The 22,241-nt window shown below is 44.2% G+C and overlaps 1 protein-coding gene and 2 long non-coding RNA genes across 11 annotated transcripts in view; 2 read left to right on the top strand and 1 right to left on the bottom strand.

The window, feature by feature from the left end:
• The first annotated feature begins 115 nt into the window (after positions 1–115).
• LOC117770562 lies at positions 116–1,549 on the top strand. Its single transcript, XR_004615417.1, has 2 exons — positions 116–267; positions 298–1,549. It is a non-coding gene; the product is annotated as an uncharacterized LOC117770562 (long non-coding RNA).
• A 3,090-nt stretch (positions 1,550–4,639) lies between these two features.
• LOC117770555 (MAP7 domain-containing protein 1-like) overlaps positions 4,640–22,241 on the top strand; it is a 29,741-nt gene continuing 12,139 nt past the window's right edge. For 7 of the 9 annotated variants that reach the window (XM_034600117.1, XM_034600115.1, XM_034600114.1 and 4 more), the window contains exons 1-6: positions 4,640–5,019; positions 17,257–17,463; positions 18,881–18,949; positions 19,112–19,132; positions 21,234–21,397; positions 22,042–22,150. In XM_034600117.1, the coding sequence (XP_034456008.1) occupies positions 4,953–5,019; positions 17,257–17,463; positions 18,881–18,949; positions 19,112–19,132; positions 21,234–21,397; positions 22,042–22,150 (637 nt within the window). In that variant the 5' untranslated portion in view covers positions 4,640–4,952. The remainder of the gene's footprint in view (positions 5,020–17,256; positions 17,464–18,880; positions 18,950–19,111; positions 19,133–21,233; positions 21,398–22,041; positions 22,151–22,241) is intronic. The other 2 variants (XM_034600116.1, XM_034600111.1) reach the window with 1 other exon arrangement.
• On the bottom strand, positions 6,714–7,434 carry LOC117770561. The gene is made up of 2 exons (XR_004615416.1): positions 7,315–7,434; positions 6,714–6,975 (listed from the first exon to the last, which is right to left on the bottom strand). It is a non-coding gene; the product is annotated as an uncharacterized LOC117770561 (long non-coding RNA).

Here is a 22,241-nt window from a genome sequence, read left to right as displayed (position 1 = left end):
CTAAAAAGTTAAAGATGATTTCTTCCATTGTTTGTGTAGTTCTTATCACACTGATGTTTGTTTTTGAAGTGTTAGTTTTTCCCTTTAGTTTGTTTTTAATTACTTAGTGGGGATAAAGTAATGAAACATCTTCCTGAGGCGACACTCCACAATCACAACTGCACAGACTCCTGTCAGAATCAAAAGATGGCAGCAGCCATGTGAGGATGTTTTGGCCTCGTTCTTTGACTCGGAGGAAGTGGAGTTGCTAACAGCCTGCACACAGATGTGCCAGTTTTATCTTCTCACTTAACTGAGGCAGAAAGCGAATAAACGAATTTCACAGAATGTTGAACTTCCGCTCGGAGAGAAGTGTTCAACTGTGCAAAGCTGAAACAAAAACTCTGACTGACGCGAGCATTTGCAGCTGCTAACGTGGAAATGAATTTCAGGCCGACGTGTCTGCTCGGTGGAAACAACGGCGAGTTGTTATTTATGCCTCGTGCTTCTCTCCGACTGCCGAGGATGCGATCAACAGTGTCATCTGCTCACAAGAAAATCAGGTGGAGATTTATTTTTTTTCCCTTCTCTCCAGCTCGGCTCTCGACAACAACTGCAGACGAGCCTGACTCCTCCACAGTAGCAGCTGTAGTTATATTCAGACTCTGACTTCAGCAGTGTTCTCTCCAAATATGTGTGCGCTCGCCCTGTAAAACCAAACCATTGTGCACAAGTGGGGGTTTTTATACAATGAAAGAACATTTTATAACTCCTCTGTTTGCAGACAGAATTCTGCTCCTTCCCCCCCGGTCGAACGCACAGGGAGGATCCAGACAAATGTTTGGAGTGCAACTGCAGGGTTTTTTGGTTTTGCTGTTGCTTTTGTGGTCCTGTGTCGGAGGGGCAATTAACTACATGCCTCTGTGGGTTTATGGGAGGCTCCCTGCACCCCCGCATGTCTCGCTCAGGTGCAGACGAGTGTGGGCATGCCCGGCTCGAAGGATCTGGCTCAGAAAGCTCTTTGTTTAGGACCACAGGCACATTGAATCAGTCGCCTGTTGATCTTGGCCAATTAGAAATTCCCTCCTTATTCACGGTTTGGCTGAAATGATGCTGCATCGGAGCGACGAGCCAATCACGTCAACTCGAGCTTATGCCTGTTGCTTGGCAATGCATCAGTGGATTCACTGGCAGAATTTGTTCTGCTGCAGTTTCAAGTCGTTCAAAGACGCGTGGTGTATTTTTGGAATCCTGGAGAGTCTGAACACGAGGGTACATCGAAAAGAACATGGAAGGACATTTGAGGATTCTAATAATCTGTGTGTCCATCATAATTTATCCTCTGTGACACTGCAGCTTTATGGAGCCTGAAGGGAGTTTAACTAAAGATGAAGTCTGTTTATTATTTCATCTGTGTCTGAAAACCATCAGCAGTGCAACAAAGAGTCTGTTCACTGATGAAGACGCGCTGCGATAAATTAGATCATTAATTTTGATTTCGAGGTTAAAGCCTTAAAAAATACAAACCCCATGCCCCGAACACATGATCTGGAGCAGGAGAGTTTACAAGAACAAACAAACACCGGTTTCCAGTGAGAAATACAGGGATGGATCGAAGGAGACAGCTGTAAAATGGAAACAGTCTTTAAGTCTGGTGTGTCTTGGGAAAGAGAGACGGAGGCTGTTGATGCAGATGAACACGATAGCAGAGTTTTATTGAACGCTCCCGGCCCTTCCCCTCTCTACCACTGGATTGCATTTCCAGTCCCTGCTTTTCCAAATCCCATTACTGCCTTAACACATCATTTATAACTGAGAGTCCATGCAGGCTGAACGACAGAGCCAGTCCCTGCATGGTTAACACACACACACACAGACACACACACACACAGACACACACCACCAGCAGTTCAGCTCCATCCTTTAGCCCTAATGGAGCTTCTCTTTTCTTTAGTGTGTGTTGCAGAGCGACCAGTGGATTGATTGGCAGAAGATACATTTTTAAGAGGAATGAAAATCCAGATGTCTCAACAGTCTGTTTAATGTTAGGCAGAAATCTTTAGGAGTAAAGCGTTGGATTTATCACAGTATATATTCTGCAGGTCTCTATAACATCAGCTGCAGCCCTCAGTGTCTTCACCAGGCTAAGTGGGTCATGCATATTTTATCTCTCTGCCAACACTCACATACATTTGGCCTCTATGCATGTTTTAAAGAAGAGCCTCATAACGAGCGTTAATGAAATGATCCTTCTTCTTCTCTGACACGTCTTTATGTCCTTCAGAGTCAAGGAAAAAGATGATGATGATCTCATCTATAATTAATCTGAATTGTTTATGTTAATGGACAAAAAAGGACAGAAAAAACTTGGTGGTCAGACTATTTATAAAAGGCCTCTTTTAAAAAATGAATGATACTCCCACTCAGCTCCTTCTCTATCTTCTAGTGTGAGAGACGACGTCATATTCAACATTAGTTTGGGGAAATAATCACTGTAAATGTGTTATAACCGATATCCAATTAATTGTCAAGTATTCACAGAGTAAGAAACTGTATTTTGATGGAATTATTATAATTAAAAAAGTGTTTAATACCGTCATGGTGTCATAAATGGATTTCTGGGAAGGGGGTTTGTTCCTCTGACTTCTCTTATCTCCCTCCTTCTCATTCACGTTTTATCAGATCAGACTTTATCAGACTGGACAGTCAATGTCCTCGTGGACCTGCTCTGTCTCCTGCAGTGGCAGCAAGGTTGCATCAATTGTTAATCAGCGTGTCATCACCAATTCACAAGGGCAGATCATGTCCTCTCTCTTTTTATATATGAGAAATATGGTTAAATCATAGTGTTTTGTATATTTTTTGTGCAAACCCCAATTAAAACATGCTGTTATTACTACATAATAGTTATAGGATGATTTATTCATTCTTTGGTTGACTCGTTTTGTCTTTTTTTTGGTTTATCTCTTATTAGTATTCAAGTAATATTCCAGTAAATTAGTTTTACTGTCATGATCAAGATAGATAGATACTTTATTGATCCCGAGGTAAGTTAAGGAATCTAGTATCAAACAAAACAGTCAAACACAAGTACATTAGAATAATAAAAGGTCAAAATGATTCAGGAATAAGTTCACTGCAGTGAGATGAAAGTCTCGCAGTCAGAACTACAAAGCTGTGACTGTAAAGAACTATTTGCCAATGGAGATATTGACAATACAGATATTTAAAGTACAAGGAAAGACACAAGTAACCGAGGCAGAGTACTGAAGCCAAATATATATACACATTTAAAGATAGATAATTAAAGCTATACTAAGTTGTGCATTAGACTAACATAGTCTGTAAAAGTGTATTTAAAAGAAGTGCAAGAGTAAAACTTAAAATACTAGACAGATTAATTAAAAATATAACCTTCATATGTTTTCTATTCAAAAACATTACTTTATAAAGTAAATAAAGATCTCATATAAGTACATTATTTATCCTTGAAGTGCAGTGGTATAGTATGCAGATACTCAAGTTCATGTACATCTGATTTGTACTTGCCTACTTGAGTAAATATACTTAGTTACTTTCCACCACATAGATGTTTTATGCATGAAGTAGATGAGTATTATTACTGCAATAAACTGTGTATAAAACTGCAGTAATGACCCATACAGTGTGATGAATACTCTGTTGTGACAGATTCACTTCTGCAGCTGCTGGAAATCATCTGATGGATCAAACCATTCACGGGGTTCAGGAGTGAAGAGGAAACAGGACACAGCTGTTCTGTTACTGTCAGTGAAACTAATGAGAGACTGTAGATGAATTATTTGATTCGTGTTTGACGTGTTGAATTCGTCTTTAATCGATTATCCGACCCGGTGTTTTCTGGGTAAGTGAGTTTCTTCCCTTCCACCCAGTTGGTACAGTCCGGTTGTCTGAGCTCAGCAGCGTCAAGTACAAAGAGACTACAACCGGAAATCAAGCAAGCTCGCCTTCAGAATAAAATGCAGTTGTTAAAAGACTAAAAGAATGTGGGCAATCTGGAACACTTTAAATTAAACGTGATTAAACATGATTCATAATTAATAATGAACAAAGTCAATGGGAATAGTAACTCGTTGTTTGGGGATTTAGTTTTGTTTTTGTACGGGTTCTGGTTCTGGTGGGATGAATTAAAAAATAAAAAACAGAGATAAGGTCAAATATGTTATGTCGTACAAGTGTATGTATATTTAATATACTAAGTAAATACAGGAATATATAAAGATTTGTCGAGCACAAATGAACAATATAATGAACAGTAGAAGACAGTTAAAAAAACACCATAAAGAATTCAGTTTAAGATACAAGTGACGTTAAAAGTAAAGGTATAAGTGAATTGTTAAAATAAAATAAAGTGTTTACAGAGTATTGCGCTCTCTCAGTATACACCTTATTTTTTATTTTACAGCACCTGTCAATATATAGCAATAGACATGAGAACTACAGTGGCAAGTAAGTAGAAATGAAATGTAAAGAAGAGGTTATGTGGGATATTGCACATGATACAGAAATTCTAATATTTCCCACTACTTTATTTTATTTCTAAAGCCCCTGGCCGGAAGTGTGAGTCCCCACTCTCTGCAGCTTGACCTCGCGGATGGAAATCTGAACCTTTTTTATTCTCACACTGTAGATTTTCCACTGGAGACCTGTGGACCCGCCGCACTGAACCTCCTCTCTGTCTCTATCACTATTTAATAACCAGACACCGCTTTTCTTTAATTGATCCTCTCTCACATTCCTCCTCTCTGCCTCCTCTCGGGATCCTGGTGTTTTACTCCTCTTTTTATTCCCACAAATTTCCTCCTGGTCACTTCTTCTTCTTCTTCTTTTTTCTTTTATTTTTTCGGCTGGATTTACCCAGGGCGTGTTTGGGTCAGATCTGTACCGGGGAGTTTCATCTCTCTCCCACTCTGAGGAATGTGACAGCGACCTGAATGGACACGATGGATTATAAGGAGCTGGGCACTAAACTGGAGGAGAAGCTGACACTGACAGACAAATGTGAGTATTGATCATTAGAAATAAAAGGATGATCTGAGGGGTTTTTTGTACATCCCGAGCAGCTGCTGTGATGTCAGTTTCCTCCCCTGAGCAAATGGGGTGAGAACAGGATGTGTGTGGGTCCAGGCTGAGATTCCTCCGCAGCAGCAGCAGCGGCAGCAGCAGCGGACTGTGGCCGCCTGTGTGCGTCTCTAACAGGCGCCTCCTGTCCGCAGCACAGCCTGGAACCGCTGCTGCACCGGAGCTGTGGTCTCCATTACCCAACACGTCAGTGGGGGGGGGGTGGAAATGGCCCACATATGCACAACCAGGGCAGAGCTGGTGGTGCAGCTGACTCTTACTCCTACTGCAACACATCCCCGGAGAGTGGTCTCCTCCTGGTAGCTTGCTCGAGAGCACTAAGGCAGCTGCATGCAGATGTTTCCAGCTGGTGCCCCCTCACACATCCCAGCCTCTCTGCAGCTGATCAAGTGATAAACGTCACATTGTTATTTACAGTCTGGTTCTTGCTCCTGGGTGAAGGTTGTAGGATTTAAACTCTTCTCTATGAGCAGATAATGAGGTGGATCAATGTGCACTGTGCTTCCCCAACGCATAAGCAATATATTGATATATTTCAAACCTTTGTTATGTTGCTATTGATCAAAATCAGATAGCGATGATTATAATATTCAGTTTTATTTCCCAGCCGTACTGCAGAGAACATTTCATTTCAGTGAAATCCTCATAACGAGGCAGCTGATGTCCTCTTGTTCTGCTCATATGACAACATCAGTTTTCAAAGAGGTGCCTGAGATATGATGGCGCACTGATTTGTTGTTTGCCTGGAAAAGACTGTGAAACACAATTCAGTGTGGCTTGTCCTGATTTCTCTCCAGTATCATAAATATTCTAAATGTCAGTGGAGTGTCTGATGATCTGGATTATAAAAGTGGTTCCAGTTGTTTTTCTCTGGATTCTGGATTGAATGGAATTGCAGTTTCTTGTAAGAGCTCACTCGGGCTCATTCATTTGCAATGACATCCTTTAAATTAGCTTCATGCGCTACCCCTCCATCATACATACATATACAGTACATCCCATGTTGACCTGTGTGCAAATGGTAGAAGGTGACTTTCTGATCAGCCCTCCCCCACCGCTTCTACTCGACATGTGCAGCAGTGGATGGAAGGAGAAACATCTGCAGCAGTTTTTCATTTCTGCCACGCTGCCATGACGCTCGCTCGCTCGATCACTGCATGTGGGGGTGTCTGTACCAACACTGGTGGTTGCAAGAGGAAGAATAGCAACAAAAGCCCAGTGGATGCTGGGAGTTAGAGGCCATATGCATTGACAATAAAGGGAATAAAAATGGTTCCTGTTCTAGTTTCCTCTCGGTTACAGTCACGATGAAGGAGAACACTGGAGTTTACTGTTGAGTTCACGATTGCTCGTAACTAGAACGTGACCTCGGGGCTCGTTTTACCTGACAAACAGTCAGAAAGGCAAAGATTTTCAGTTTACAAGCATGTGAAGATAAGATGATTTATATCTGGGTCATAAAGTGGTTTGCATTGGTAGAATTGTGAGGTTCTGGGCATTTAAATATATATGTTGTCATATTTGATGAAGGATTATTGTGGTTGTTAGAGCAACGGGATGTCTCGTGGATGTTTGTCAGATGTGAAGCTCCGAACCCAATATAATCTGGAGACTTTTCTGCTCACTCCTCTTTATTGAAAATCTCAACAAGGTCGTATTGTTCCGGAGCAGACAAACCAACCCCCCCCTCCTCCGTCAATTAGCAACCTCAGCTGAAAGACAAGGCATGTTTTGGTTCGTCGGCCCGGAGAGAGGGGAGAGAGAGCTCCGGCAGCAGGGTCGATCAACATGTGACAGGAATGCTCGACGCCGAACAAGGCAGGGGCGTTAGATCAACAGAAACATTCCTTCTCTCTGACTCCTCAGTCTCATTCTCTGCAAAGAAAGGCAAAGAAAATAAAGGAAGTGAAGGGAACAAGAGCTGTGACGATGGATTATAATCCCATGTAACATTCATTTATGAAGGTCTATCCCCCCCTGACCTCATCCGTCCTCTCGTCCCCCACATCCCCCGAAACCAGTCAATCAGAGACATTACGCCATTTAATCAGAGGCCGGTTCTGTGCCTGCTGGTGTTTCCGACTCTGAGCAACTCGCAGTATTTGAGGAAAACACAGCTAGTGGCTTCCTTTCTTTCTTCCCTGGCGACTGCTGGAGTCAAACCAAGCCTCCCCATGACATGACATGTTCAAAGACTCTGTGTTAGCGGCTCACAATAGGAGTGGCAGCGGCTTCCTTCCCTGGGACAATCCGCCGTTTGTGCTTCTATACGTTCCTTCTTTTTCCTGATATCTCCGGTGGAGCCACCCAACTTTTTTCCCGGCCCTTGTTTCTCTAAAGAATTCGGAGTTGAAGGCTCCTCTGTGGAAGTAATCATGAGACGTGGACTCTCTGTGGCCTCCCGAGTTTCCCCAGTCATGCTGACGTTATGTTCTTGGCACACCCTCCGCATCGCAGCCGGCCTGGAAACGCAGATTTGGGCCAAGAAACCTTCCTCATTAGTCATCCTCATCTATTTAACTCAGAAAAGAAAAGTAAGCTCGGTGTGAGGTTCACAGCCTTTAAGCTGAGTTACTCACACGTCTTTTATTAGTTATTAATCTGCTGATTCTTTTTCTCTATTATCCAGTTAAACGTTTAATTGTGTTTAAGCACAGAACAAATAGCTTGTAATGCTGTTATATTCAATTTACAATTATATAAAAGCAGTAAATACTCACTGGAACGAGATTTTTTTGAAGACAGTTGTTGATTAATTAGCTTTCTCTGTTCAACCAAGTGATTAATGAACTAATCGTTCACCACAGAGTTTTTACTCCGGTGTAGCAAGAGGGAAAACTCAGAATCCCAGAAGACAAAGCTCCTCTCATCTCCCACAGTCAGTCGCAGCTCAAGTTCTCGCAGCTCTGCCAACTGTGTCTCATCCATGGCCTGAGGGTGGGGGGGGGGACTCCAGTGCTTGTACTGGTGGAAACTGAGGGCCGGGCGGGGCCGGGGCCGACTAGAATGACTCTGAGAATCGAGGTTTAGACTCGTTATTGTGGATTGTTGAAGAAGACGAAGAAGAAGAAGAAGAAGAAGAAGGAGGAGACGGAGCAGACCACAGCGCTCTCCCCTCCTCGTCAGCGGCCCCTGTGACCAGATGCCATAAATCAGCCATGACGACGACGGCTTGCACAGGAAAGCAGAGGAAATGCTCCAATCTGCCGCTGCGTACGAAGGAGGAGGAGAAGGCCGCTGCTTCCTGAGAAGCTTATCCACAGATTAGTCATGTTTCCCCTTTGTATCCGGCGTTCAAAAAAAGGAGAAGTCATTGATATTGATAATCCCGTTCGCGGCGTAATCCTGTTAGCGAACGGTGTGAGGCACAGTTTGGTCTTAACGGGAAGTGTTGCAACACATTTTACCAACACCTACACATCTGTGAGCATTTACAGCTAATGCAGGGGGAGTCATGGGAGGAACTGGAAGCAGACGTACGCTCATTTCTTCAGATGTTGATGAAGCAGTATGAGCAAGCGCTTGTTTCTCGTCATTTCTGGCAGAAAAGGCTTCGCGTGAACATCACAGTTTTAAGTGGCTTTGGATAAAAGCATCTAACGAACTAGAAGGACAACTTTATCACCTTATTCTCTGATCTCTGCATTATTTCCTGAGAAATTCACAAAAAAAGTGAAAAAAAAATTGAATGGCTTCTTTCCTGACTAATACCGTATCCCTCCACCAAGTTTCATAGTAATCTGTTTAGTAGTTTCTGTGTAATCTTGGTCACAAACAAACAAACAAACGCAGATGTAAACAAGACCTTGGTCGGACATCAAGTTCAAACCCAGAACCTCCTTCCTGTGAGGCTGTTGACCACTTCACCGTCTTTAATATACAACCTGAAAAATTCCCCTTTGATGTCGCAGACAGAGCTGAGAGTATTGATCGTGTCCTCGGGGCCTTTCACCCTGAGGCCCCTGTCTTCTCTTCCTTTATTCTGCTGCTCACCCAGTTGCGATTGACTTTTAATTAAAGTTTAATTCATCAATATTAATGCAGCTGGATTCATGTTTATGGATAAACCGTAGTTCTTTGCTTTGTTGCTGCAGATGAGGCCTCGTGAGCTCAGTTTTATTCATTTGAAGGAGAAGATGCATAAACATGTCTGATATTATTGTAGAAAAGAATTCACGGAAATAGCAGGACTTGTTATTTAAGCTTCACAGACGTTCAGCGTTTGGTTCTCTCCTCCTGTGGCCTTGCAACATGTCCTGGATGTTTTTGTTGGAGTGTCTCTTCAACCTCGGGGGGGAATCGCAGACGCAGCCGCCCTCTCGCACATAAACACATGTCACTCGCTACACGACCGCTCAGTCACAGGACCCACAGGCTCTAATATCAGAGCAGAGATGATGTCGGATGTTTGCTCTTAACCGACAACACAACTGCATCCTAATTCCGTCTCGGAGGCAGGACGACAACACAGACGGACACATCGGCCATCTTGACTGAAAACAGATCTGATCCATTGTTCCCAAACACACACACAGAGAGAGAGAGCGAGAGAGAGAGAGAGAGAGAGAGAGAGAGAGACTGTTGGTTGTGTAAGGATCCGTCGTCATGTGCTGAGCCACATGTTTCTTTCCTCGCAAATATGTTTGAGCTGCAGATGAGCAGCAGTAAAAAACGCGGCGTCCTCTGCTGCGCCAGTCGATTGACGACCTCTGCAGTCTCCTCACAGGGACGCCACACCGCTTCATGCGTGACCCGAGCCGCGGCGTCCCAGCTCGCTGCTCGTCCGGCTCTCACGGTCCCCCCCCCGAAATGGTCCTTGAAAGCCTCGTCTCCGGGATGGAAGATGAAAACCAGGGGGCAGCACAAATGCCACTCAGGTTTACCTCAAGCTGAATTCTACATGAAGGCTTTCAGTCCAGGTTACACAGCTCCTGGTTATTTTCAAACTAAAACCGACACAGTGCACGTTGCTTTCGTGAGTGAAGGTACAAATCCTCTTCTTCATATTATCCATGAAATGAAAGAAAGGATTAATCCATCCGAGTTGTATTTGTACCTCACGAAAACGACAAAGATGTTGACATAAGATAAAATGTACTTTCATAAATATATATCACATTATAGATATTTTTTCAACCTGCAATTTAATTACTCAAAGATTTATATTGCTGAATTATAATAATTCAAGAGAAGCATAACTTGTTCCGTTTACAATAATAAATGAAAGTTTTTCGATCACATCAGCTCTAATTTTAATATCGGTCTGCTCTGAATATCAGTGTCGTGGACATAAAGACGTGTATTTATCTGCTCTAACCAGGTTTCACTGTGTCATGTGTCGAGCTGCTGTGAAACCAGACCCCGGCTCAGATTAAACTTAGTCCATCATCACAGCTCAGCCGGCTGCCGGGTCAACATGAGTCAGCCAGATACAGTTATGCCCTATTTAATGAGCCCGACAGTGAGCTGGTGCAGCTGTGCTCCGTGTGCGCGTGTGTTGATTCCATCCATTAACTTTCCATCACGAAAAGACGATCAAAACTTTGGTTTCGCTAAAAAATCTGGAGCAACTTTAAAACTTTTACAGCTATATTTGGCACCAAAAGACGATTGACTCCTTCCCCATTGAGAGTAGAGGAGTTTGCCTTTCACTGAGCTAGTGATGCATTTAACAACAAATACACAAACGTTCATGGCTGTTTGCGCGTCTATGCCCGGGAGTTCAACACAAGTCAGAACTTTGCATTGGACTAGACTGCCAAAATAAAGAAGAAGAAAGAAATTGATTATTTTATCATGTTTCTACCACTGCCAGTCGGAGCAGATAGAAACCCGTGGACTGCAAAGTCATTTTGACGCAGGAGTAAATGCCGATTGTTTCCATTTCCATTGCAGACAAAAGCCAGATGGGTACTGGTGGTTTTTGACGAGTGGAAAAGGGGCAGGAGTTCGTTCTGTCTGCTCGGCCACATCTCAAGAGCTCATCTCGGAAAACAGGAATGAAAAGGATTGAAAGTAAAGAAGATGTAATTAGGGGAGTGTTTGCTTTGGAAGGACATAAAGATAATTTCCTTGCGGACGTTGATGCAGTTAGTGTCTGAGAGGCTGTCGGTCGGCAGAGAGACAGATAAACAGATAAACAGGACTCAGATCAGCTGCGGTAACTCTCTGGCTCCACAGATCTGTGTTTGCTTCCTGTTTCTCTCTTTTGTTTCACTTTTATGTAACTGACATTTTGTTTCTGTGACTTCATCTCTATTAATATCTCTCTTTCAAACCTTTCTTTTTCTCAGTTTACCGAGTATTGATGACACCTGAGTTTGGACTCGCTTTACGCTCACTTAGTAGTGAGTTCAGCCTCAGTCACAACAAACTACGCCTCAGCTATTTTCTCTCTGTCTCTCTCGGCGGCTTGAAAACACTTCTCTCTTTCCTTTCTGGCTGCACAACCTCTGACCTTATTTTTAGTATCAACCTCGAGCGCCAGAGTAGCGAAGAGAAGGAAAACGTGAATAATAGATTTGTCTTTCTATGATTCATGCTTGGCTCTGTTTTATCTCTTTGTGACTGGGTAACCCACTTCTTCTGTGGTTAAAAGCTTCGGAGAGCCCGGAGGTCTGCAGAGGAGTAAGATCCGGTCGCTCTCGCACTCACCATCCTGACTCAATCTGCTTTAGCTCTTATACAAAAACCTGCTATGTCTCTGTAGAAACAGACTGAGCTCCTGTTGCATGAGGCTGAATGGAGTGAATTCAGTGTCACAGTGTTGAGAACTTCTCTGGTGAATCTGCCTCGTTCATCTTTTCAAACGTCCCGTGTGAGGCTGGAAAATGTGACGGGGGCCTCGGAGTGACGTCACTGAGCCGACGGTCAGTTCACTTCTGGCTTTTCACTGCACGATTAAAGAGAAAAACACAGACTCTGTCATGAAGCTTTGAAAGAAAGGTTTTCTCTCTTCTTTAATCACAGACCAGGCTGGTTTCTCCCTCTGACAGTGATTAGTAGCTCTGCCTGTTGCCGCTGCTTCAACCTGGAGCTCATCGTAAACACAGCTGTCGCTTGGCTCTCAAGCTTCGTGCAGCATTTGTCTGCGAGGCCTGAAGTTTTCCTTCCGGCCTCGGTGACCGTTTGTGTTGTTGACATATTTTGCTGCATCACGCCATGGTGCTGTGATATCGTCTTAATCCTTATTAATGGGAAAACTATCATATTTACATTGCACACACACACAAACACACCCAGCTCTCCCTGCACCCAAACTAGAGGCGTGTGTTTTGGCTTTTGTTGCAACAAACTCTCAGGAATGTTCTTCCTCTCCTTTTTCCTGCGGCACAAATGCCTCAGAGCATTTCCTTTTTTTTCCTTCTATCCACACTTGAAGCGGTGGAGGAGGCGTCCAATCGAGGGGACATGTGCTCCTGACACAGTTTTTGGTGGTAATATTGCAAATCTCCGCAGAAAGTGGGTCAATTCGATCCTGTTTGCTTTGACCACACACACACAGTGCTGTGATCTTTTCCTCTTTGTGGACGTGCACATGACGCAGACACACACACAAAAGACACACATGTGCTGCAGGAACATGTGTGAGGGAAGTGTGGATGCCAGAGATTCCTGAGGTTGGCCTGACCCAGATCCAACATGTCTCATCCTCTCACACACACACACACACGTTTTCCCACTCTCATGCACATTTCTTCAAACAATAGTGTGACCTGCTTCACATGAGGCACTGCACCCCCCCCACCCCACCCCCCCCCCCCACCCCCTCCTTCCAAAAAGACTAATTAAAGAGATTGTCAGCTATTATATTTTTGCTGAACCCACAATTATCCAATTGTAACTTCTTAATACTACAGAACGGGGTTAAAGGTTATATCCTAAATGAACAGATCCCACATGTAAACAGGCGATGATAGTTTGAAGTAATTTTATTTCACAACGCTGTGGTAATATTGGACTTATCAACTTTGTTATCTACCAAATATTACAATATATAATGAAGTTATGCTGCGCTCAAGTCATATGATCTGAATGGTTTTGGAAATGATGTCAGTGTCTGCAGCTCGTACGTGTTCACGTCATGAGGCACTTGTACATGTGATGGTTGAAAGTGTTGACAATACAGTTGAATTTGTGTTAAACCACCTTCAGCGATGGTCTGCAGCAGCCTCCCAGTCACATGGCCAGTTCCAACATGACCTCAGACCAGTCATGCAGCTTTGGAACGGTTCTTTTGAAACTTTCTTTTGGGCGTTTTGAGGGAAAAACAGAAACTTGAGTAAGGGAGAGAAATAAATCAGTCACCCCCAACGTCCCTGGAAGGTGGAGCTCTGTCCTCATCACATACGTGGGGCGTGGATCTACCTAAACCTGGGATTGATTAGTTTGTAGACGGGCGTGAATCTGACGTCAGTGTGTTGTCAATTCCGTCAGTGCATTCACTTACTTTTTTGAATAAAGCGTAGAAAATAAAGTAGTCCATCCCTGCGAATGGTGAAATGGATTATCCCGTTCATTTTGTTAATTCTGTTTTACAACCAGGAAACTGAACGTCCTTATTGTTCAAACATTAAATCCCCGGAGGCGACACCTTCAAGCATCACTCACTGAAGCACAATAACAATCACAAGCCTCCCCACTCTCCCTCAGCCTGGAAACGAGAACTGAGCTTTTGTTTCTCTTGTACAACGAACATTCAGACCATCACTGTGATTGAAACGTAACGTGACCTTCAGTTTGGCAGGTCACCACCTCCATCACACACAGACAGAATCAACCTGCCGTCAGCCCTGGTGTCCCACATGCTGCGGTTTGTGGTGACTGCGTCGTCCCCGAGGTGGCTCGACAGGAACCAGCCCCTTTTATGGCCGACATTCTCAGTACGGCGCTTATCGCTATTTATAAACCTGTCACAGTGGCACAGAAACCTGAGATGGCTGCGGCGGGTTCGAGGAGCCGAGGGAGCGACGGGCGAAACATCGGGCCGCAGTTCTGTTTCTGTGTCGCGTGAATGGCTGATCAGGTGCGATGCACTCGAACATGTATCTTTGAAAGCCGGTGTGAATATTTCAGTCGCTGCAGGAGCTTCTATTCTCATGAATGCTAAAGCTGCATATTTGCATATTTCAATGAAGGCCTTATATTTCACCTTTTGGTTTTCAGGAGCAGTTGCAGACATCGGTAATGTCCGTGATATTCACATGAGGTATAATCTTACCATGGACTCAGTGAGCTGCCACAACCTGAGCTCCATGTATTTAAACCTGTATTCGGTTACCACCAAATTCGCTATTAGCATTATCACTGGATTAGTTGGACAGTGAAGAAAATGTCAAACATGTGACGACCCGTCTGGACTGAACTCTCACTTCCTGTTTCATTTTGTTTTTCACTCACCAGCTGTGTCTCTGTGTACATCATCTATTATTGATCGTACAGATGATGTTCGTTAACGACAGGTCTGTGTTTTATTGCTGATTAATTCAATTTGTAACACAGGGAAAGATGTAACTTCTTCTTTCTGATTTTTACTCCGTGAGTTAACACAACCTCTGTCATCACTTGTCTCCTAAAGAGCTGTTAGGGATTTAACCACATAACCTCCATAACACCCGTGCTGTACTTATGGTAATAACTAGTTTGAGTGAACCCTGCAACCTAAACATTGTTCGTGCAGGGATCTTATCTTCTGTCTTGGTTTCTGGAGCCAAACCCAGTTGACATTGGGGGAGAGGTGGAAAGAAAGAAGCTGGAGAAACCCCTACACAGAAAGACCTTGGGATTTGAACCAGGAACCTTCTTTCTGTGAGGCGACAGTGCTTTTATTTTATTTCTAATATCTCAGAAAGCTCATTGTTTTGTTGTGCTGTTGTCTGCAGCAGTTCAGGGACAATCAAGCATCTTAAAAATCTTGATTCTCAACTTTTCCAATCAGTGTTATCTTGCACCTCTTGCTTTTTCTTTAAACTTTTGACTTCAAACAACAATCCTGTGTTTTTACCTTTTCAAAGTTGTGGAATTAAAGTGATCGCTCCTTCTATTGGCATCTTATCCGTTCTCTTGAAGCCATATAAGGCCGGTAAACTGCAGCCGGACTCGGTGAACGAGGAATCTCCCCCAGTGCAATCCTCTTTTTACCAAATCCTTTTTTTTATCAACATCAGGTAGAAGCAGCTCTGTCCTGTCTCGACATGATCCTGCACCTTTGTTGTTGAAGTTGCTCTTTAATCCAAACACACACACACAAGGTCCTAATTCACGTCCTATTATTCCTCCATCAGTATTCTGTGGTTGCAGCCTGTGCATTCGGCCTCTGTGCTGAAGTACAGTGGGAGCAGTTGGAGAAGAGCCCAGTGTTAATCTGTGATTTAGTGGTTTCGGTGAGAGTCTGGACGGGACTGAGGAGAACATCACGCTCCATCTGCCCGTTGGGGAGAGCTGTCCCCCGGGCGCCTCACCTCCTTATCTCTGAGCTACCGGCTCCTCACTTCTACAGCTCCGTCCCTCCTGTTCCTGACTTTATCTCTCCTCGTTTTTGTCTCCTCCTCCTCCTCCTCCTCCTGTGATTACACAGACAAGCCTGTCGCACCATCTCTCCCCCCCCTCTCATTGTCCGCCGGCTCCCCTCTCTCTCTCTGTAAATCTCTCCTCTCGCTCTGTACGTGTCCTTGTGGAGGAGCACAGATTGTCCCCCTCTCTTCCTTCCTGCTCCTTCAGCCTCCCCCATCCTCCCCCCCCCCCATGCGTCACTGCAGTTTGTCACCGACTTCTTCAGTGTGACAGTCACACACAGAGAGAGAGAGAGAGGAGAGAGAGAGAGAGAGAGAGCGACTCGGATGAGCAGCAGCTGAGCTGGAGAATTCAGTGACGGTGTCAGCAGGGCGGCCGAGTGTGAGGACAAAGTCCGAGCGGGGATTAAAACAGGAAGTGTTCTGTGGTGTTCTGCAAACTCTTTGTCATCCTTTGTAAAGGTCGGAGGTCAGGAAGTCTGGCCTCATGACCGGGTGGAAGTTTTTAAAGGATTCAAGATACTAACGTTGACGGAAACATGAGAGTAAATCTGCAGCTAATGAGCATTTTCAGTTAAGATGATAATTATTATTTTGTTGATTCATTGAATATCAGGATGTTACAGTTGAATATAGTCTGATGATGTTTCAGAGCCTTTAAAACACAGAGTCTGTTCTAGAGGAGCTTTTACAACTATTACTTTTATATAATTCGTTTACATTGGGTAAAATTGTGCGCTTTGAGAGTGTATAAAATCACTTATCACCATACATATAGTTTTCATCAATAAATGTGGTGATATTTCTGATGTTTATTGGTTAAAGGTTTGCAGTTTAAACAACTTTTCAAAGTTCAGTCTATAAAATCGTCAGTTTCCCGACAGACTAAAAAATCCAAAGATCTCCAGTTCACAATGATATAAAACAGAGAAAAGGGCAGATTATCAACTGGGGGATGAGCAGAAACCAGAAAATATGTTGTTGTTTTTACCTACTATCACTTTAAAGGATTTTCACAAGGGTTAATGATGAGTTAGAGGTCGACTATATTCTCCACACACACTGACAATCTCACAAAGTCCTCATGTGGAGCACTTCCTGCCTCTCGGGGCCGTCGGGGGGGATTCATAGATCGCTTCAGGATCATTAGTCAAATCCAGCAATAATTATCCCCATGATATCTCCATCTCAAGTGTTTTTATCTCCCCCTGCAGGAAAAATCAATATGTGTCTGAGTCACTTATTTATTTTTACTTTCAATCTGTTGCTACGGCTTCACGTCATATTTCAGATGTAGATTTGTTCCCCCTGCTTTTCATCTCTCCTGCCGCTGATGTGTTTGATGCTGTCGACGGGAGGATTCAGATCTTCAGGGAAGGAAGTGAAGCGTCGACAGATGTGTGTGAATAACGTGTGAAAGAGACGTTAATGATTTCTAAAGAGGCGTGAGGGGTTGTGCTAATGAAGCCACTTTGGGTGCTACAGGTTTATAGTGTGTCAGCAGTGGAGGTAGAAAATGATACGTGACACCAGAGTAAGACGTCATGAATTAGACATTGAGCACCGGTGACAGGAGGAAGCAGATACATAGATTCTCCGGATTATTGTGTTAATCAATCTGTCACTTTCTGTTTGTGTCCTGCAGCTCTGCCCCTGCAGACCGACCCTCAGTCCATCCAGAGCGGAGACAAGTCTCTGGTGAAAGACCTCCTGACCCCAGACGACTCGGCCGTCACAGACCTCTCCCCTAAATCAGAGTCCAGCCCCCAAACCGAGACCAGGACAGATGTGTCCTCCTCCAAGACGGATGTCAGGCCTTCCACGCCGGGCACCAGCCCGCAGCCCAAGAAAGGTACACCGCTCCTATGAACAAACATTGTCTCCTACATTCAAGGTATCAGGGTTTAAAGTATGAAAGACAAAAGGACACTGGTGATGAAGACAGGGAACATTTATCCTTCTGATTTGATATAGTATATAAAATTATTCATTGTAATAGATATTTCGATGTAGATTGAGTTATTCCTTCAGACAGATGGTTGTGGCCGAAAGCCAAACCGTCATTTGTAAAGTGTGGAGGGAGACGTGCTGGTGGTGGGGATGGGGGGGTGGGGGGGGATGTACTGGTGCATTAACTGACCCTCCAGGCCAATGAGATTTATTTCCCTCCGCACTTCACAGCGTCTGCGTATCGTCCAGACTCAAAGCCGTGCAGGAAACTCTCCGAGAGGTGGGGAGGGAGGGGTTGCCATGGAGACTGAAGTGCCGCACGGCCCTCTGTGATTGGTCGAGAAACACACGGCATGCATATTACATAGCGCGAAGAAGAAACACAAAAGGAGACGAGGTTCAGCCAGCTCCCCGGGGGGTCCTGGTTTTCATCGGTGTGGGCGTGTGCGGCTCCTCAGTCGGGGCTTTTCACAGACGTTTTTTAAGGAAAGTTAAGCAACACAAATCCTCGTGTTGCACCAGTGTGTCTGTCACAGCCCGTCGGGATTCATCCTCGTTATCAGTGCAGAGGAGGACGGCTGAAAAGTGGATGAAACGGTCACAGCTGAGATACACATGTGTAATTCAATGACTGAATTAAACCTTCCTCTGGCATTCTGTCCTCCATGTCCTGATTTAAAAAGGGTCTTGTTTATACATCTGTAACATGTCACAGGCTCAGTTCAGACACATGAAAAGATTAATGAGGACATTTAGGTTTCATATTTCCACGTTTGAGTCAATCGAATCTTTAAAAAAAGAGTCTGCAGCAGGAAAAGTCTCAGAAACATTGTCTCATATTATTCTGTAAATGTTTTTTCACTGGAACCTCTTTCTACAGGAGGACTTGTTTTTTATGATTTGGTTGAATCGACTCTTTAACGCTGAGTTAGTTTAAAGCAGTTTGTGATTGGCTCAAGCTGAGCGTGTCAGGTTGTGATTGGATGAAGAGACAGAATGAGCCGATGGAGGTTAGAGGCAGCAGGGACTTTAGGAAACATGCACAGTGCTACTAAAGCTTTTACAGCAGGAATACAGCATTCACATCAGAAAGTGAACGTGCATGTGTGTGATTGGCCGATGCACCTCTCACTCGTACCTGTACTTCAGGCGATGTAGCCCAGACTTCCTGCTCCCCTGCAGGGATCTCTCTCCTCCCTCCTCCTGGGGGATCCTCATTCGTCCCCAGGCCAGATGAGATTTTAATATATTCCCTCTGTGGTTTTCTGCCTCTGCCCTGTGGTCATAACTGAACGCTCTGTATTTTCTTTTCCCTACAGATTCCATGAGCTCAGAGCAACGACAGAAGCTCGCCAAGGAGCGGAGGGAGGAGAGGGCTCGATATATCGGTGAGAAATTATTAAAAACGACGTGGACGTGACCATGAACTCTGGATTTTCCTACAAAATTTCCCTAACTTTTCTCTTCTACTTCCAACCCTAACCTCTTTTGTGTGACTGTGCTCTGACGTGACTGACGTCTCTTGTTGTTTCTCCTCGCATGGCTCTCAGAACAGCAAACTCAGCTGCAAGGTAAGGGGCTTCACTAAAACCCTGAGCGCTCGCAGCACTCGTCATCAAACCTGCGATGGGAATCCCATTTCCCTTCCATTTCCCCACCTGCTGCATCACAAACAGCCATTTCTGCTTCCTCCATGAATCCAATATTTTGGTTTTCTGTCGTCGTTCAAGTGAAACCTCAAGAACCCTGTGAACTTTCTGCCGTTCCAGTTTTCACTTAAACGTTCCTGCTCATGTTAAGTTAAACTTCATTTTGACTTTATGTTTCCTGCATGTCCCTAACCTGTAATCATGGTTTTTACGTCTTGGCTTCAGAATTAAACCTCTTGTGAAAATACCCTGCTTGCCCCGCAGTCTTGAAAGAACATATCTAGTTTTCAAACACAAGACTTCTCCCTGTGGACGAAGACCAGAGACGTGAGCAGCCAATCAGAGCCGAGCTCGGTGGGCGTTTCCGCTGCAGAGACGTCCCTCGGAGCCCGAGGCGCTTGGTGTGAAAAATGAGCAGTCATTACCACGAACTGAGGGCAGGCCTCTCAGACAGATTAGATTTAATTACTGCTTTCATTAGCATCAGTAATGTGGTCATGCTGCAGTCGAGGGGAGATCTGCTGCGTCTCTATCGATAACGGCCGAGGTTTACTCACATTCAGCTGCTCTCAGATAAGTTTAGTTTGCTGCGTCTGCTTCTGTGTAATTACCTGGTGCAATGTGAAGGTTTTTTTTACATGTAGAGCATGAATGCATGGTTGCAAACAGTGTGCAAGTCACAAAACATGATGCTACTGAGGTTATTTTCCCCTCTGGTTTACAAAATATCTCCATCTACAAATGCTGTTTGCACGACGAGAGGCTCAAATGTAGAGGAAGAAGTTTGTTTTGTAAAATATCTGCCTGAGTGTTGACAGGGCGTAAATATTTACCCCTTAAACAACAAGTAAACAAAAACATATTGTGAATAAATCAGCCTCGTTGTTAAGCATCAGCAGCAGCAGTTTCTGCAGGTTCTGCACATTTCTTTTGAATGTGCAGACATAATTGCATTTCTTTAGGAATTGGATTCAGGGCGGAGTGAAGAAAGGCTTCCACAGCGTTGATGAGGCTCACACTCGTCTGCCTCTTTAGCTCGTTAGGGAAGAAAAGCCGCAGAATGCCGAACGAAACTCAAAACTCGTCTCTGCCTCACAGAAACTACAGCTACGTCCTCGCAGAGCCGCTCAATCCACTGAAATGCAACTTACAGCAATATGAGATCCTGCACATCTCACATTTCATGCCGCCACATTGACTCTAACTCATCCTCCACACTGAGCCTCCATTGTTTTAACTCCTAAACCTGCTAAACAACACGTTGATGAATCAAATTCATGCAAAACAGAAGAGGAAAGTGTATATGTTTGTTATCGTGCAGCTGCAGGACGACAGTTTAATGTCAGAGGATTGATCATCGTCTAATCGTTCCTGGAAGAAATGAGCCGCAGCAGCGAGAGTGCAGAGAAGCAGGGATCTGCTGGAGGCTGCTGGGAAACACAGTGGGAATCTTCTGCTTATTTACTGTTATCGGGATCATAGTGTAACAAACACACAGTCTCCATCTGTTTCACTCGCTCCGTTTGGGTGTTTAGCGGTCGAGGCCTAAAGCTTGAAGTCATTATACTCTGCTGCAGTTGAGATAATAACTTTGAAACGACATCCATACGAAAATATTATGTTCTCAACCCCAGATAACTTAGTTTGATGTTGTTTGATGAAGTTGAAATAAAAACAGGATCATTAGAAACCTCTTTGTTTTCTCACTTTCTCATTTTATGTTGAAATATCTCCTGTATTAACTATCTTTATTTTGTATCTTTCTCAATATTGATTTTCGAGCCTTCATACATCACCTCCTGTTTTTTTTTTTTGTTCTGCTGTATTTGTACTTTCCTTGTTTTTTCGATCAGAGTTAGATGAAAGGTCGAAAGCCTCGACCACAGCCTGATGTGCTTGGTTTCATCTAAACTGGTTGTTAATAACAATACAAACACGCCAGGTTGCTAACCACAGACCTGGTTAAACAGCACTTAAAATGAAAACAACTATTTTCTATCTAAATTGTGACTTCTCCTTCCAGCGGCGAAGAAAGCCCAGTGGCTGGACAAGGAGGAGAAGGCGCGGCGTCTGAGGGAGAACCAGCTGGAGGAGCGCAGGAGGAAGCTGGAGGAGCAGCGGCTGAAGACTGAGAAACGTCGAGCTCTGCTGGAGGAGAAACAGAGACAGAAACTAGAGAAGAACAAGGTGACGGGGACACACGGCGGCTGGTGGGGATAGTGGGGATAGTGGGGATAGTGGGGATAGTGGTGTGCTCAGGGAATTGGTCCCATCTTAAATATCAGCAATAGCTATTTGCTGCGTACATCCATTTGTACTTGTGGTCATGAACTCAGATGTTTCTTTAGCTGGACTTGATCAGTTATTGATCAGTTATTGATCGCTGCAGCGGTTCCTGACCTCTTGAAGTGAAACGTCTTCTCGTGACTTCTTGTCACAAGTTGCACGTACATGTGAGCTTTTGTTTCCTTCTAACTGCAATTTAATTTAAAGGAATTGTTTTAAGAAATATGCTTATTCATCCTAAAAGCTGACTTTACACAGTTCGATTTGAACCCGTCTGTCAGATGGTTTATTGTTTTACTCTGTACATGTATGTAGTCGGGGGAAACAAAAAGTTTGAATCAACCGCATTGAGCTTTGTGAGTTTTCTCTTTGGCTCTGACGGGTTCAGGCAGAAAAACGCGACCTGGGCTGAACTCTATCTTAGAGGTAGACGGGAAGATCGATAAGTCTATAGCTTGAGATGACAGATGCTTAGTTTAGCACAAAGAGGGGAAACATGTGATGGGTGTGAACACTGACTCGTCTTTGACCGTTTGCTCCTGCAGCTGAGATATGAGTCAGCTATCAAGAGGTCCACGAAGAAGACGTGGGCCGAGATCCGCCAGCAGAGGTGGTCCTGGGCGGGCGGACTCAACCAGACCTCCCGCAGAGAAAGTGAGTCTCGTGTGAAACCGAGGGGGAGGGGAGGGGGGGGGCACAATCACAGGAATATGTCACATCCTCACTGTAGCTCGAGTTCCAGGTG

This window comes from Hippoglossus hippoglossus, chromosome 11 (genome assembly GCF_009819705.1).
Source record: "Hippoglossus hippoglossus isolate fHipHip1 chromosome 11, fHipHip1.pri, whole genome shotgun sequence".
NCBI lineage: Eukaryota > Metazoa > Chordata > Actinopteri > Pleuronectiformes > Pleuronectidae > Hippoglossus > Hippoglossus hippoglossus.
Note: the sequence above shows the minus strand (reverse complement) of the source record. Positions and strands in the feature narration are given on the sequence as shown.